The sequence below is a fragment of the Odocoileus virginianus genome, chromosome 2 (genome assembly GCF_023699985.2).
Source record: "Odocoileus virginianus isolate 20LAN1187 ecotype Illinois chromosome 2, Ovbor_1.2, whole genome shotgun sequence".
Lineage (NCBI taxonomy): Eukaryota > Metazoa > Chordata > Mammalia > Artiodactyla > Cervidae > Odocoileus > Odocoileus virginianus.
Genome location: NC_069675.1, coordinates 11258234 through 11275921, shown reverse-complemented (window position 1 = coordinate 11275921; position 17688 = coordinate 11258234). Strand labels below are relative to the sequence as shown.

The 17688-nt window shown below is 55.0% G+C and overlaps 1 protein-coding gene across 5 annotated transcripts in view; it reads right to left on the bottom strand.

The window, feature by feature from the left end:
• SFXN5 (sideroflexin 5) overlaps positions 1 to 17688 on the bottom strand; it is a 123921-nt gene that overhangs the window by 44613 nt on the left and 61620 nt on the right. For 4 of the 5 annotated variants that reach the window (XM_070476322.1, XM_020883347.2, XM_020883346.2 and 1 more), the window contains 3 exons: positions 17170 to 17226; positions 15771 to 15836; positions 2922 to 3012 (listed from right to left, as the gene is read on the bottom strand). In XM_070476322.1, the coding sequence (XP_070332423.1) occupies positions 2922 to 3012; positions 15771 to 15836; positions 17170 to 17226 (214 nt within the window). The remainder of the gene's footprint in view (positions 1 to 2921; positions 3013 to 15770; positions 15837 to 17169; positions 17227 to 17688) is intronic. The other variant, XM_070476313.1, reaches the window with a different exon arrangement.

Sequence of the window (17688 nt, the reverse complement as noted above, 5' to 3'; positions counted from 1 at the left end):
ACACGTGTGCACAACCCTAGCTGAAAATCGAGGAGAACTGATGGATTGCTCCAGGTGGCGGAGTCTGGTAGTGGAGTCTGGGGTTTGGCACACCCAGGGAAGGCCTGCGGTGACTGTCACAGAGGCCCCACGGGAAGGGCCTGAAGCAGGGTCTGGGCTGATGCCAGAGACGGGGGGGAGCAGCAGGAATCAGGCATCCCCTGCCCAGAGTCTCGAACCTTGCTCCTGGGCAGCAGTGGGGCACCTCCCAAACGTCAAGCTGGATCATGACAGAGAAGAGCAGTGGGAAGAAGCAGCTGACTCCAAGAGCTTCCTTGCTCCCCAGAGCCTGAGTCCCCAGCCCCACCCAGGGGAGAGGGAGGAGGGTTGTGGCCACTGAGCACAGTGCACTTGGGCCCTTTCAGGACCCTCTCTCTCCCTGAATGGAAGACCCTCTTCTCCACCCTCCTGCCCCCACCCTGACAATCAGAGCTTGATTCGATCACTTTCACTTGCCTCAACCTGCTCCCCATGTGCACTTAGGGCTCCATGAGTCTGTCTCCATTAGTCCAGGGATCCAGAGGGCCAACAAGTCCTGAGCATACTTCTCAGGGGCCTTGATGGTGGCCAGCCAAGAGGTGGACGCCTGGAGGGCCCTAGGCCCCACCAGTGTGCAGTGGGGCAGACAGGTACTCTGGCTGGCTGGAGGCCCCAGGGGATAAGGTGCAGGAGGCCAAGTGCAGGAACTATTCAGTGACCTGAAGGGACCAGGGGGCTTTTAAGCCCCTGAGGATAAGGTGCACGCCTGTTTACCCTGAACACCACGGTGTCCGTCTCGGCTGGGGGAGTCAGCAAATGCCCTTGTAGGTGGGCTCAGGACGAGCACTGGAGACCAGAGAGACGGAAGCCCCCAGGTCGGGGAGGAGAGAAGGGGCAGGGTGTGGAAGGCAGGCACACAGCCAGGACTTGGACAGCAGTCTGAGGAAGCAGGCAGAAAGGGCACATTGCTGTTAGGATCCTGGTGAGCCAGGACCGTCAGGCTGCAGAGCTCACCACGAGCACCCTGTGCCAGGGACGCGCGGGACTGCAAGACCCTCTGCGGCGGCTGGACCAGGCTCCTCCCCGCCAACAAGACAGGAGAGCAGTCGGCTGGAGCCCAAGGAGGGACAGGCCAGAAAGCCTCGGAGAGGGTCAAACCCGAAAGCAGGGGCCCTCCTCCTGAGGGAGCCCCCGGGGAGGTTAAGACCACTTCCAAGGTCACACAGCAAGATGGCTGGCCGAGCAAGGCTGCAAAGGGTCCCAGTAGAGTACTTATCTGAAGTCTGGCTCAAGGACAGATTACATCTCGGCTGAGACCAAGATCCAGTCCAGTGCAGCTGAGAGCTGCCCCCTCCTCAGGCTGCATCTGACCCCCCAGCTCAGGACGGCGAGGAACACCAGATCGGCAGCTGTGCTCACTCAATTAGGTCCCTTAACAAAGTCAGATCTAAAGAGTTATTCCATTAATGGCCCACACCAGAAATAGCTGAGAGTTCATTAAAAGTGTGGAGTTGCTATAGCAATTATCTGGGTCGGCTGAGGATCAGCCGGGCGGCTGGTCCTGGGAGTTCGTTAGCCTCCGGGCCCATGAGGAGGTGGGGCTGCTCAACAGTGATCTCTCACCTACTCACGGGGGCTTTTCAGGTGCTTCAGAGCCCTTTCTGATGAACAGAACTAGTCTGCGGTCTCATCTGCTCCTCACTCAGCTCAAGGCTTTGGAAAAGTAGATACCGTGCCCATGTCTTACAGAGGGGGAAGCTGAGCCCTGGAGGTGAAGAACAGGATTGGGACCATGAGCTTGGGTCTCACGCCCAGCTCTTCACACTGAGTCTTGGCACCAGGGAGCTCACGGAACCTCTGGGCCTGCTCCCGCTTTGGCTCTGGCATCAGATGGGGGACTCGATGTTGTGGTTCAAGCACGTGTTTCTCCTCTTTTGTACCTTCTCCCCAAATAAGGTGTAGGCTTCTTAACAGCCTGGCTGGACTTTATGGGATCTCAGGGCCCAGACCTGGGGCATCTATTGTGAATTCATGGCTCCAAGACCAGCAAAGGCTCTGCTGAAAGCAAGTGAAAGCACCTACACACAAATACATACACACACACACATACACACCTACCCACCCCTATGATTAGAGGCCCCTGAAACATAAAGGGCTTGGAGCACCAGATTTAGCAGCAGCCTGAATCTTCTTTTGTGTCAGGAACCCGAGGCCCATACACCCCTCTCCAAATAATGTAAAGTTTATACTTTACAAGCCAAACAAGTGGGATTACAAGGAGACTATATTGAAATAAACTATCAAAATATTTTTGTCAATTTTGATATAGTAAATAGATGTGATTTTAAACTACTGAATAAAAAAAAAAAACAAGATCTTTAAGTGGATCTATTAACTCATAATTTGGGGTTAGTGTTAAGCACAGATGGTATTTTTAAGATATCTGTAACAACTGTAATATGACATGAAAATACCTGTGATTTCTACTAGTGAGAGTCATGGTCCTGCTTTCTACTGCAATTTGCTGCCTATATTCATAATGGAAGGAAATGTTACATTTCAGTTTGTTGTAGTTTAGTTGCTCAATCATGTCCGACCCTTTTGTGACCCCATAGACTGTAGCCCACCAGGTTCCTCTGTGGGATTTCCCAGGCAAGGACACTGGAGTGGGTTGCCATTTCCTTCTCCGGGGGATCTTTCCAACCCAGGGATAGAACCCACATCTCCTGCATTGGCAGGTGGATTCTTTACCCTGATCACCATTTCTTCTACCTGCACACATTTTCCTCCAGTTGCCCCAGGCAGAGCTGCCCCACTGCAGTGTCAAGAGAGGCTTGGAGGGGCCACCCAGCTCCCCAGAGCCCAGCAGCCCCATGTGCCCAGACATTCTGTGCAAGGCTTACCTACGGCAGGGAATGGCACAAATCTCTGGACGAGAAGGCGGGTGGCCGGGGTGAACTTGTTGGCTTTCTGAACCAGGACATTAAGGCCCACCTTCGAAAGAGAAAACAGAAAGAGTGTGTGCTGCTGCAGTGGCCTGGGGAGGAAGGGGCAGGCAGGGGGAAGAGCGGAGAGCGAGGGCCACCATCGTGCCCTACAACTGCACCCCAGACCCGAATCCTCAGCATCACCTGATGCTGCCGAGCCCCAGTGCGACTCCTTGAAGCATCACTGCCTAGGCGTCCCAGTGAACCGGCCTGTGAGACAGCTACACACACGCACGCAGGCACACAGCCTCCTTGGGGACAGGACAAGGGATTGTAGGATGGGTGCTGTTAGAAGAACATATAATCTGGAAGTAGGTGAAGTATAGGAGGCCCTTCATTCCTACTCAGCTTCTTTTTTTTTAACTTTTTATTTTATATTGGAGTGTGGGTGTGTGTGTTAAATCGCTTCAGTCGTACCCGACTCTTTGCAACCCAATGGAATAGCCTGCCAGGCTCTTCTGCCTATAGCATTCTCCAGGCAAGCATACTGGAGTGGATTGCCATTTCCTTCCCCAGGGGATCTTCCTGACCCAGGGATCGAACTTGCATTGCTTGTCTCCTGCATCGGCAGGCGGGCTCTTTACCACTGGAGCCACCCAGGAGGCCTAGTTGATTAACAAAGTTGTATTAGTTGCAGGTGTATAGTAAAGTGATTCAGTCACACATATACACGTATCTATTCTTTTCCAAACTGTTTTCCCATTCAGATTGTTACCTAATATTGAGAAGAGTTCCCTGTGCTATACAGTACGTCCTTGCTCGTTACCCATTTTAAATATAGCAGTGGGTACATGTCAATCTCCCAGCCCCCCAATCTTTGCCCTCCCTGCCCGGTAACTGTTCATTCTCTAAGCCTGTGAATCTTTTCTGTCTTCCAGCATCTTAAGCACCACGTTTCTGGGTCCCACTGTGAGCCAGGCATAGGTCCAGCCAGACTGACAGAGCTCAACAGAGGGAGACCCATAGGTGACTGGAGAGCTAGGCAGAGCTGCCCAGACTCAGTGGACGTCCTGGGCTCAGTGACCACCTTCAGACTCTAGCTCCCATCACTCAGTCCAGGGCATCTGGGCCTGCCTTGCCTTTTCCATGGGCACTCCCAACTCCAGTCCACCCCCTACACTGACCCTCATCTTCCTAGAACACAGGTTCAATCATATCCAGCTCCCCATGGCCTACGAAAGAACTGCCACCTCCATGGAGCAGTCGTGGCCTTCAGAACCTCCGTTCCCCACTCCTCCAGCACCCCATTCTCTCTCTCCATGATCCAGTCAGCGGCTCACCAACACTGTGTGCGTTTCCCATCTCATGGCCTTTGCCCAAACTGGTCCCTGTGCCCTGAACTCCTTCCTTCCTCCGCTCAGCCCACGCCTGTCTTGTAAGGCCCACCTCTGCACTCTGCCTCCAGCGTCACTAACGCTGGGAGTCATTTAACCTTTCTCTGCCTTGGTTTCCTTGTCTGTAAAAAGGGATGATAAGATCTGACAGCACCCAGGGCTGTTGTGAGAATGTACGCACAGTGCCTGGCATGAGCTTGGCACATGAGAGGCCTCGGTGAATGAATCTATGTAGGAGATTCTGAGAGGAGATTCACTTCTCCCAGCAGAAAGTCGCTCCCTCGCACATCACCAGCCCGTCCTCCCCAGCACTCACTACCCTGTGAGTCTGTGAGCTGATGCCCCGGCCGGACTGAGAGGGAGGGACCGTGCCTCCTTCATCTTTGGATGTCTGGTCCTTAGGGCAGGGGATGGCACATAATACAGGCTCCGTAAAGCAGTGGCTGAGGAATAAATGCAAGAAAACAACAAATAAGTGGATGGATGGAGAGATCAGCAAAGGCTGGAGGAGGAGCATCTTGGAGAAGGGGAGATCAGGCCGGGGAGGACTCCAGCAGGAAGACAGGCATGAGCAGAGACATGGGGAGACATAAGAGGAGCCGCGGCTGAGATGAAGGGTGTGGAGAGGACTCTGCTCCCCCAAACTGAGGCCAGCGCCAGCCCTCCCCCAGAGGCCTCCTGGCCTGCCAGGACCACAGAGAGCCTGCTCTCAGTCTGGGACACCCAGGGCTTCAGCAGGCCACCCTGCACCCGCAGCCCTGGCTCTGGCCTCAGCCTTCTGGGTTGTCAGGGAAGAGGCAGAGCCTTGGGAAGGCCTCCAGGGCATCAGGGTGGATGCCACAGCAATCACATCAGGCCATGGCCTGGCACAAATGGCCCAGACCAGGCTGCAACTGTAAGACCCAGGAAGACAGCAAGTGCCAGCCCACCAGCTCTGTGCACAGCCCGGGATCCCCCACCAGGAGCCAGAGTGCTGCCAGGCAACCCAGTCTGGGCTCTCGGGGGGCCTGGCTTCTGTTTGAAGCTTCAAGCTGGTGGTCAGAGTCCAATTCTTGTCCTCTCTGCCTGCTCAAGGAGAGGCAGGGAGACGCACAGCAGCTTGGACACACTTCGGGGGCAGGGCAGTGCAGGTGGGTAGGCTGGGGGGATGCCAGCCCACCCTGGGCCCCGCAACCCTGCTTCAAGGCTGCCCCTGCTATGCAGATGGAACTCACCAAGGCACGGTCTCCCCACTCTCAAACAGCAAGTGACAATTTTGGTGGCTCAGAAATGGTCACCCCCAAGCCCCCCAAATACCAGGGAATATGTCCTTACAGAATGCCAGTCTAGAAGGAGGACGCAGGCAGGCATAAGCACTGAGGAAGGAGGAGGAAAGGGGCATGCAGAGATACCAGGCCAAGTGCAGAGCGCATCACATGAAACACCTTAATCCAACCCCCACTGCCAGCCTTAGAGACAGGGCGGGTTGGCCCTTTTAACAGATTCAGGGACGTTCAGGCAGATTCGGAGAGGTGAAGTAACTTTGCTCAAAGACAGACACTATTATGAGGCAGGTAACACTAGGATTCAAACCCACAGTCTGCTAATTCCAAAGCTTTGCTCTTAGCCACTGTGCTATTTCCTTTCCAACTGTCTTCTGTCTCAGTCAGGAGTGTCCGACAGGCCATTTTTTTTAAATGACGACAGGCCGTTTCAGACTAGCTGTTTATAGAGCAAAAGCCTCCCTGAAAAGACCAGCCTGGGGCTGAGGTCCAGGTGAGCGGAAGGCAGCTGCAGGTGGAGAAGACGGGGCCCTTGAGCCACCTCTTAAACCTGGCAGCTAGAAAACTGAAGGTCTGGGTTCAAAACCCCCTGCATTTGTTTGGAAAGATGCAGGGAGTGCTGGAGGATGGGGAGCGGCCAGCAGGGAGCTGGAGCCCTTCCCTAGGCAGCCTTCTGGGGACAGGCCAGGCTGGTGGTGGGGGAGGGCAGGAAGGAATAGGGGCCACTGGTTGGAGCAAACGCTCAGACTTGCCTGCTGCCCTCAGCCCTTCCCCACACTTGGCTGACCGTGCTTCCCAGCGGCTAGGATTAGCACAGCACAGAATGATGACCCAGACTGTCTCCCCCAGGGAGGGGCCTGGGACCAGAGAGGTTTGGTATATATAGTTGCAAGCTCGCTAGGAACCCATGACGTCACTCTGTCCACTCATCGAGGATGGGCTTGGTGGCAAGAAGGCATGAATACAGGTGAGGCCTCGACCCAGACCTTATTGTCACAGAAATTAGGATGGCCACAGTCTGGGAAGGAACCAGGGTGGGCTGCAGACTGGGGGTTGGGAGCCCGTCTGTTCTGGTTCCTCAGGGACCCTTTGGCCTGGAACATTTGGTAGAGCCCATTAAAATTAAAAAGCCAAGTGGCTGATGGCTCTGAATGCCAGCTCGCTTTCCCTGGCATGGTGGGTCCTGTTTAAGGGAACCAGCTGGCATTAATGGCACACAACTCATCACGAACAGCAGCTAGCGATCAGAAAAATCTGAGCTAATAATCGGGTTCGGGAAAGATAATGAGATATGGAACAGTCACTGCTGAGGGTCCCCCAGGGTTTGTTTTAACAGCCTCCAGATAAACCACAAAATAGAAATTAACCAAACAGGGGCTCCATTTTGGTGGAGGGGAGTACAAACAGGATGGGGATTTTGTATAAGAATTCCCCATGGGGCCAGCCACAGGGGTCCTGGGAGAAGCCAGAGCCCAGGATCCTTGGACAGCAGATTGGGCCTGAGAGAGCAGTGGGCCTACCTCTCTCCAAGCACTGGCTCCCAGGAGAGTGGATTTGCCACGGGCAGCTGAGAGCACAAGAGGGGAAGGAGGGAAGTCTGGCTCCCTGGCAAACCCCCACAGTGGAGATAAACGCTGACTGGCACCAGGAACTGGGGAGGGCTGGGAGCCCCACGTCCCAAGACCTTCAGTGTCATCGGGGAACAGTGCTGATAACTGTCTCCTTGAGCAGGAGGGTCCTTCCAGGCCAACACCAGCCTAGCTTCTGCAAGGCCGGAGATGAGACGTCGGATGGGATTGGAACAATGCCTGTGTCCTCCACTCCAGCCCACACATCTGGTCCCCTGCAGGATGCCTCTGTCTCAGTGGGCTTCAGGCACTCCACCTGCACACATGGCAAATGAGGGTCATCTTGATCTTCTTCACCCACATCCTGTCTGCGTCTCCCATTCCCAGCTCAGCTCTTCAAGCCAGAACTCTAGGGGTCTACCTGGACAGGAGCCTCTGCCACCCCACACCCAGCTCTGTTTGCTGGGTGTCTTAAGTACAGCTATTTCCCTCTCTCTCTGCTCCCACCATTTAGCTTAAGCACCCATCACTTCTCCCTAGACAACTGCCCACCTCCTAACTGGGCTCCCTACTTGCACCCTTGACCCCTCTAATCCACTGTCTAACCCACAGCAGCCAGAGTGGAACCAACATGCGTGAGTCTCTCAGTGGTTTCACTGCATTTAAGACCCACACGGCCCTACCTGACCACCTGGCCATGCTTGCAAGGCTCCAGTCACCTCACCACTGCCCTGCTCCTCCAATGAGCCAGTTCCCTCCCTCCTTCTCTCCCACCTTTTCTCGCAAGCCCTGCCCTCCCTTGGCTTCCTCACTTTTCAGCTTGAACGTCAGGCCCTCAGAGAGGCCTCCTCTTCACTCAGGGCTCCCCTTTTACAGCCTCTCATGAAACCTGGAGCTCTTCTTTCCACATACCTATCACAGCCCCTAAGTATATTCATTTACTTCTTAAAATGTTGGAAATCAAAGTGACACATGTGTATTATTTAAAACAGAATTATATGGAAATATTTTTATCTGTGGACACTTTACTAAACATCGTCTCTCCCCATAAGTGCTGGGCACAGGGCCTATGTACACTCTTATTCTTCATGGAATTTCTGGTGCCTGATGAAACGAGTAGGTGCTTAATAAATGTTTCTAGATAAATCAAGTGACTGATTTCTGAAGCAGAAAAAAAAAAAAAAAAAAAAAAAGAGCCGCAAATGAGACTTGCCTTGTGCAGCCACTGCTGTGTTTCCACCTCGGCAAACACAGCTCTATGGGGCTGGAAGATGCACATGCAGGTCTAAGACCACCTGAGTGGATGGTACATCCCCTCTGCCAGGAGGAGGGGCTTTGAGGGGGCACTCCTCCTCCCCCAGGGCTATAAGGGGGGTGCCCAACTGAGCCCTGATGAGGGAGGGTGGGAGGCAGCCAGGTAAGAAGGGAGGGGGACTCTGCAGGCTACAGAAACATGAAATACCAGGCTGTCTGCAACCAGTTCTGCAGACTAACGGCACCCGCCATAAGGGGTCCAAGGCACCCTGGAGGACAATAGACAGGGCATGTCTGAAAGGAGGGATGGCATCAGGTCAGAATTTAGGATGTACTTTTGGGTGGTGGATAATAATATAATCAAGGGGTCATATAACCAAGTATGATAGTTGGACCATAAAGAAGACTGAGCACCGAAGAACTGTTGCTTTTGAACTGTGGTGTTGGAGAAGACTCTTGAGAGTCCCTTGGACTGCAAGATCAAATCAGTCAATTCAAAAGCAAATCAACCCTGAACATTCATTGGAAGGATTGATGCTGAAGCTGAAGCTCCAACACTTTGGCTACCTGATGCGAAGAGCTGACTCATTAGAAAAGACCCTGATGCTGGGAAAGATTGAGGGGAGGAGGAGAAGGGGACGACAGAGGATGAGATAGTTGGATGGATCACCGACTCAATGGATATGAGTTTGAGCAAGCTCTGGGAGATGGTGAAGGACAGGGAAGCCTGGGTTGCTGCAGTCCATGGGGTCACGACTGAGCAACTGAACAACCACAACAAAATGGTCAGGGGTTTTTGTGGGCCCTGGTGGAGCAAGGGCTGGAACAGGTCAAGGCGTCTCTGAGGTACCAAAATTGCCCACCAGAGGGCGTGCATTGATGCAATAGAATAAAATCTTGATAGCAACCAGTGGGCCCTGAGCCTCTATGGAGGTCAATTGTCCGGCAACCCCAATCAGGCTGTTGCTTGGCAACAGGTCCAAAAGCAAAGGGCCAAGGGGGCAGGACAAAGTTGTGCACAGGTTCAAACACCAGTCAGCTCCAGCTGCAGCTGGGTAGCTTCTTTGCCAGCAATAGTGACCAACACTGACACCTGAACAATGCCCCACAGGAAACTGCCGGCCATTTGCTGGAAAACCAGTTATATCAGACCCCTTCTACCTAGGAAGGGGCAACAACTTGTCCTCCCCAGAATAGATGTGGAGCCAATATCTGCATCAGACTTGTCACTGCCAGCATCACCATCTGCAGGCGTCTGGGACACTTCGGATTCTGATACAGGGTCCATACAATGGGGCTCCAACCTGGAAGCCACACAGAATCACAGCAGAGAGGTAACATTCTGGATTCTCAGGCTGTTGGTCTCCTAACTCCATCAGGCTCAGAGAGGAGTATCTGGGCCTGAGCTACACCCCAGACCACAGAGGACACCCAGAGCTACACCCTGGACATGAGGACACCCTGAGCTACACCCTGGACCACAAAGGACACCCACAGCTATACCTTGGACAATTAGGACACCCAGAGCTACACCCTGGACATAAGGACACCCTGAGCTACACACTGGACCATGAAGACACCTGAGGCTACATCCTGGACCATGAGGACACCCTGAGCTACACCCTGGACCATGGGGACACCCTGAGCTACACCCTGGACCATGAGGACACCCTGAGCTACACCCTGAACCATGGGGACACCCTGAGCTACACCCTGAACCATGGGGACACCCTGCGCTACACACTAGACCACAGAGGACACTCAGAGCTACACCCTGGACATGAGGTTACCCTGAGCTACATCCGAGACCACAGAGGACACCCGGAGCTACACACTAGACCACAGAAGACACCCAGAGCTACACCCTGGACCACGCAGCACACCCAGAGCTACACCCTGGACCACGCAGCACACCCAGAGCTACACCCTGGACCACAGCAGCACACCCAGAGCTACACCCTGGACCAGAGCACACCCAGAGCTATACCCTGAACCACAGAGCACACCCAGAGCTACACCCTGGACCACAGAGCACAACCTGAGCTACACCCTGGACCATGGGGACACTTGAGCTACACTCTGGACTACAGAGGACACCCAGAGCTACACCCTGGACTACAGAGGACATCCAGAGCTACACTCTGGACCACAGAGGACACCCAGAGCTACACCCTGGACCACACAGCACACCCTGAGCTACACCCTGGACCACGGAGACACCAGAGCTACACCCTGGACCACAGAGGACACCCAGAGCTACACCCTGGACTACAGAGCACACCCTGAGCTACATCCTGGACCAGAGCACACCCAGAGCTATACCCTGGACCACAGAGCACACCCAGAGCTACACCCTGGACCAGAGCACACCCAGAGCTACACCCTGGACCAGAGCACACCCAGAGCTATACCCTGGACCACAGAGCACACCCAGAGCTACACCCTGGACCACAGAGCACACCCAGAGCTACACCCTGGACCAGAGCACACCCAGAGCTACACCCTGGATCACAGAGCACACCCAGAGCTACACCCTGGACCACGCAGCACACCCAGAGCTACACCCTGGACCACAGAGCACACCCAGAGCTACACCCTGGACCATGGAGACACCAGAGCTACACCCTGGACCACAAAGGACACCCAGAGCTACACCCTGGACTACAGAGCACACCCTGAGCTACACCCTGGACCACAGAGGACACCCGGAGCTACACCCTGGACATAAGGACACCCAGAGCTACATCCTAGACCACAGAGGACACCCAGAGATACACCCTGGACCACAGAGCACACCCGGAGCTACACCCTGGACCATGGGGACACCCAGAGCTACACCCTGGACCATGGGGACACCAAGAGCTACGCCCTGGACCATGAGGACACCCTGACCTATACCCTGGACTACAGAGGGCACCTGGTGAGGATGCTAATGAAGATTGAGGTACAGAAGCAAAGTCAAGGACAGACACTACTTTACTGACAAAAACCCACTTTTTTCTTCCTGGTTTCCTGTGGTGTAAGGAGGTTGGAAAAGTCAAGCTGTGCTGTTGGCTCCCCACTGAAGGAACTCTTACCCTGCCACCTAGTAGACAAGTCCCTCCCAGGTGCTCTGAGACCAGAGAGGACTGCAACAAAAATTTTGAGGGGCTCCTTAAGTGTAACAAGGGGTTGCACTCTACCCACCTGCATACTTGGTTCCTGGGTGTTCGGCAAGACTACACCTGGCTCACTCTGTGCTTGAGCTGTAGCTCAGGGTGTCCTCCGTGGTCCAGGGTGTAGCTTAGGGTGTGCCTTAGGAGATGCTTGGCAAGTTGAAAGCACTCCATAAGTGTTACCCACTATGATTACTTGCCAGTCTGACTATCATGGGGGCACGGAGCTCCAGTAAGCAATGGGAACTGGGAGGGGTGGGGCTCAGCCCAGGCACCCCCTGAGATACCTCCTCGTGCCCACTGTCTAGGTTAACAGACAACCACTGCATCCTATACAAAAGGGACTCTCCAGGGCCCAGGCCCTTTAGGAATAGAGGTCAGCATTTCTCCAACAGGAAAGCCTTTGGCCAGCGAAGATCTGGCTGAAGGTGAAGTGTTTCGAGGACCAGGCATGAAGCAACACTCGTTCTCTGGCTCTGCCATCCAGCTCCTGCCTGTTCGTGTGAGTCTTTAGCCCTGCACCTTCCTCTCCGGCCCCAAGTCCACTCTTAACCGGGGACCCCGTGTCCAGTCAGGTGGTCCATCTGCTGGCCCTGCCAACCGCCCATAACTTCCCCTCCAACCCTCTTCTGTCCACACCCTCTGCAATGCCCCAGGCCCCTGAGCCCAGGCAGGGGCTCCTAGCAGGGCTCTCCTCACGACTGACAAGGCACGCATGGGCAATTCATGGCCGGCCCCTGCTGACCCACCCCTGCCCGCTTCATCGTCAGCCCGTCACCATCACCCCCTCCAGGGCAGCCATGCTCGTTTTCTGACAGCTTCTGGAATCTGTCCTGCTCTCCTTCTCCTGGCGCCCCTTTGGGTGCTGTGCCCTCTTTCTGGAACACACAGCCCTGCCCTCACCTCCCCAGTCTGTCTTAGAAGACAGACTGTGAATTAGGGGGTGCTCCCCCATGTCGTTTCCCACCGAATCACTTTTATCATAATCACGGTGACACCACAGCGTATCCCCCGCTTCTTCCCCTCTCAGCACCTTGAAGGTCACCCCGGTCTGTGCCATTCCCCAGCACTGGCGAAGTGCCTGGCACTCTTGCACTCCTGAAGGGAATGACTGGGTCTCCCTCCGGTAGCCAGGACTCGGCGGGGGTGATCACAGAAATGCTCAACACGAGCGCCCGAACTGAAGCACAGCGCGCGCTGACAGAACTTCCTTTGTTAAAAGACAGCAAACTGCTAGATTTCAAAAATAACTTAAGACGAAATTTCTTTTTTATTCCCGAGTAAGAAGACAGACATTGCCAGATCTATTTAGAGGGTTCACCAAAAGGCTGCTAACCCCCCCACTGGTGGTCCTGCCACCCGTAGGAGACTGCAGTGAGGGGGTACACAGTGGGGACTTATTCTTGGGGCTGCTGCCCAAGGTCAGGGGCTCTTCTGAGAGGGGAAACGGGCTCTCCCAGGTCCAGAGAAAGGGCTGGACTCACAGGGCCTGGCCTTGACTCAGCAGGTCCTCAGTCTCTGGGATCTGCCCTTGGCTTGTCAGCCCTCATCCATGCCGCCTGCTTGTAGGACTCACTTTAATTAATGCCAGAATTGGGCCAACCACTGGGGCCGTGACACTTGTTTGCAGGTCATCTCCTCCTAACAGGCTCACCCTGGGGTAGGAGGGAGAGGGGTGGATTTGTCACTAATTGAAGCAGAGATCAGTTAATGAGGCCGCGAGGCCTGGGCTTCCAAAGAACAAGGGAAAAGGAAAATAAAATAAAGCCTCTTTCTTTGGAGGTTTCATGCTTTACACACACAAAAGAAAAGCAAGCAAGCTGCATATTTTCCAAGTCAGAAACTCCACTCCATCTGCCGGAGTTAGACCCTCACTGTGCGCAGACGTCAGGCGGGGGGACAAGCCACTGGCGGGTGGAGCGCAGAGGGGCCTCTAAAGCCAACCATCCATCAGCAACCTAATAACAAGTGTTCACGGAGCACTGCTCTGCACCCCGCTCCGTGGGGGGGAAGACACGGGGCCTGTCCCTGTCCCTGGTAAATGTGAAATCCGGCAGAACAATGAGAGGACAGGACGTGGGGCGGGACTGAGCGAGTGTATGAGAAAGACAGAAGTTTCTAGGACTTGGGGCTGGCGGAGTCAGGGAACACCTCCTCCAGGCGCTCTGCAGCTAGGAGGGGAGGGGAAGGAGGGTGTCCCCAGGCACAGGTACACCCCCTGGGGGCTGTAACAGCCCAGCATGAGGCCCCATCCCCTGTGAGTAAGCCCTTGGCTCTGCAAGCCTGGAGGGCCCTAAGTCTCCAGTAACTCTGCAGCTTGGGCGTCAGAACCTTCACCCCACAATCTGGGCTGGATCTGGCCCTACAAAGTTGGGATGGAACGAGGGCTGCAAGGGTGGGGCAGTGACGACTGGGGTGCAGAGAGCCTGGAGCCCTGGGAAGAAGCCATGTCCCCACACCTGCAGCCCCAGGCCTGCTGGAGAGAGATGTCCCCCAGGACAGTGAGCCCCTTGCACTACAGCCTGTCCCAGCCAAGGCCACTCCCCGTGTGGCCTCCTCCTCCTGGCTCCTCCCCACCTCCCCTTACATCTCAAAGAAGGAACTTGGGATATTCAAGCCACTAAAACAGGCACAGCTCTAGGCCCCTCGTGTCAGAAGGAGCAGCAGGAAGGTGACAGAGCCCCTCCTCCTCTCTCACAAGGTCCCCTGACCCTGACCAGCAACCCCCAGAATCAGAGATCCCAATTAGTAAGACCCTCAAAGGTATGAAGTCTCATGTTGGGTTGCAGGACCACCAGGGTGGGTTAGCAGCCTCTTGATGAGTGATCTAAATGGATCTGGCAATTCTGGCTTCGTGCCTGGGTAAGCCGTAAGGAAAGGAGAGGGATCTTGGGCATGAAATGGGGACCACCCCCTTCCTAACAGGTATTTGGAAGTGAACCTGGTCCACGTGGGAACAGAGTAAATGAGGCCATCTTAGTACAGCCACAAATCCATTTTGGAGAACGGTGAAATAAATGGTGGTGTGTGGTATCACCACCATACCATATAGGTATCACCCATACCAGTGGGTCAGTACACGGGCGAGAACTACTACATTTATTTAAGGACATGGGAAAGATGCTGCTGCTGCTGCTAAGTCACTTCAGTCATGTCCAGCTCTGTGCGATCCCATAGACAGCAGCCCACCAGGCTCCCCCGTCCCTGGGATTCTCCAGGCAAGAGTACTGGAGTGGGTTGCCATTGCCTTCACCAGTGGGAAAGATGAGAAGGTGGGTTTTACAAAAAGATGAGTATATGTGAATTTTTATTATGTGCAAATATTTTTAATTTTGCATTTCCTGATTATTTTTCTTGCCAACTACCTGTACTTATTGGGTAATGAATAAAACAATGAAGCTGTAAAGTGACTCTTACCCTCTGGAGTGGGCTATGGGAGACCACCCAGCCAGGATGGAGAGAGGACCAAAGACAGGTTCAGGGGTGGGATGAACATGCCAAGGTCTTGGGAGCCTGGTCTTCACTCTGGCTCTGGCTCAGGCCCTTCGCTGGGTCACCTGCCCTCTGCCTTCAACCGGGCAGATAGTTGGTCTCACATAGTCAGTCTACAAACCTCCCCTACTTAGTAGCTGCTGTATTCTCAAAGCCCTGTGGGATTCAAAATGAGTCTATTGCCCCTGTCTTGCGGAATTCACAGAACTCCAGGAGGGCTTGGACATGTGACCTCATAACCAAGGCCACCAAGAGGGCACCCAGGGAACACAGGCAAAGACTAAAGGGGAGCTGGCATCTGGACCAATCTTGGGGCTGGATTGTGAGGCCCTTCACTGCTGCATCAGCCACATCACTGAGCTTCCTCTGAGGAAGGTAGCAGGTAAACATGCATCTCTCTAGAGCAGGCTTCCTGCCCCTGGCTGGACTGTCAGCCCTTCACACGGCCCGTGGGCACTGCCTCCCCTCCCTTCCCATTCTCCCAAACTTGGAGCACCAGCCTGTGCTCTCTCCCTATGAAAGCGTCACCTTCTCTACCTATGGTCTACTTTTCCCTGCCTGACAGCCCCCACACAGAAACCTCTGCCTCCCGCACTGCTTGCCCAGCCCTGACCCGCAGACAAGGTCTGGCCCGAGATGCTGGGGGGTCAGCCACAGAGCAGCAGGGTGGAGTGGATGGCAGGGGGTGGGGGTTACTCACAGCGATGGAGACGGCGCTGATGACAGCTCCCAGGTAGCCCTGGATGAACTTGGATGCAGGTGAAGGCTGAAAGATACAGAATTTCAGGACCCCAGGGTGCCCAAAGCTCCCACCCTTGCAAAGGGCCCCAGCCACAAGAGCCATTCCCGCCCGGTAGCCTAAAGGGCAGGAGCAAAGGAAGGCCTCTGGAAGCCAAAGGGATCCATGCCTGCCTCAGCACCGCTCCGCACACGGAAAATGTGGGGCAGCTATGTCCAGGGAGACGCCAAAGGGCCCACTGCCCTCCTGCCCTATTCTAGAAAAGTCCTTGGCAGACATTTGGCTGGAAGTAGAAAACAGCAAGAGCCAAAAGAGGTCACTTACGGCTGGGGCAAGCAGATCCAGTTAGGAAAGCTAAATGTTGCAAAGGGGCTGTTTGGCACCCAGAGTACCTTCTCAGTGGAAAGGGCAATGTTGAGGTGGCCACAGCCTGACTGGCTCTCACAGGCCTCATCAACCAAGCAGGTCTTCCAGGCCAGTAGGAGGGTGTTGCTCAATATGTCTATGGAAAGTGGATCCCAAGTTGTGACACTCAAAATTAAGCAAGAGCTGAGGAACTACGACAGCAGTTCTGGAGATGTTTGGTTTAAGGTGAATGGGAGCCAGCCAAGCAGAGTTGCCCAGGTGTGAAGCATCTGAGAGAGACGTGGGCCGAAGGTTTAGACGGGAGAAGGTGGGGATGTCCCTAGAGTATCAGGCCCAGAACTCGTACCGTTCATCCCAGCTCATGACTCCCGTCACTCCCCACCAAGGCTGCAAGAGCCCAGACCCTCTCCTCCCCAGACTGGCAGCCCCCAAGGGGACCTAGGCCTCCCTTCCCCTCTGCTGCCTTTGGACGGAAGTGTGGGGGGACTGACGCGGGGAGAGAAAGCCCTGTCAGCGAAGTCCAGGGGCCCAGCCTTTCCTCGACGGGAGAAGGGTGACTGGGCCTCCGCTGTGAGCTCATCCCAGGAGCGGGGGCACTTTGGGGGGACAAGGGTCCTCTCAGACCCCTCACCCTCGCAGGCGGCCCCTCAGCTTTGCAGCCAGCAATCTCGGGGCACCGGGGCCGCGTCCAGGCAAGCTTGGAGGCAGATTTAGAGGAAGTCCGTCCTCACGTGCCTGATGCTGTCCTGATGCAAGGGCTGCCCCAGAAGTGTTCAGAAACCAGCGGGGCTTATCCCTTCCGCCTTCCCCACCACACTCTCACGTGATGGGCCTTCGTCACGTCATGGGAAGAGCCCCTCCCTGGTGGGGCCCCTCCTGAAGGGCTGGCAGTCAAACCCGGAGGAGCAGCCCTGACGGAGGCATGCCACATGGCAGAGAGGAGAGGGTCACCCTGCCTGCAGCCCGCCACCAGGCGAGGGTCTGCCATGCTCACCTTGGTAGCGTTGCGGTTTGCATAGTTGACACAGGCGTTGTGGCTCTGGTTCAGCCACTGAAAGGCAAGGGGAGGAGGCGGGGGAGAAGTCAGGAGAGGTGGTCACCTCCCCGGGAGCTAGGTCTGAACCTGGGAGGCCACAGTCCTCCAGAAAGACTCGAGTCTCCATCCATAGTGGCTCCATCCACCCCCCCATGTTAGTGCGACCAGCCATCCTGATTTGCCAGGACGATGCAGGTTTCAGCGCCCAAAGACCCCAGTCCTGGGAAACACCTCAGTTCCTGGTAAACCAAGACATTGGCCCCCTCTCCCAGAATTCTAGGGTCCACTGCCCCAAATGGGCCCACAGGCTTTGTCGAATCATCCTTTTTATATTAATGACTGGACTGAAGGTGGACACCGTTCCAGAAGGGCCCTGGAAGGGCTGGCAGACTTGAGCCTCTTTCATAATACCCCAGCCCAGTGTCCTGCACCACCCGCAGAGCCTAGACATGGACACTATTAGGTTTTTTTTTCCCT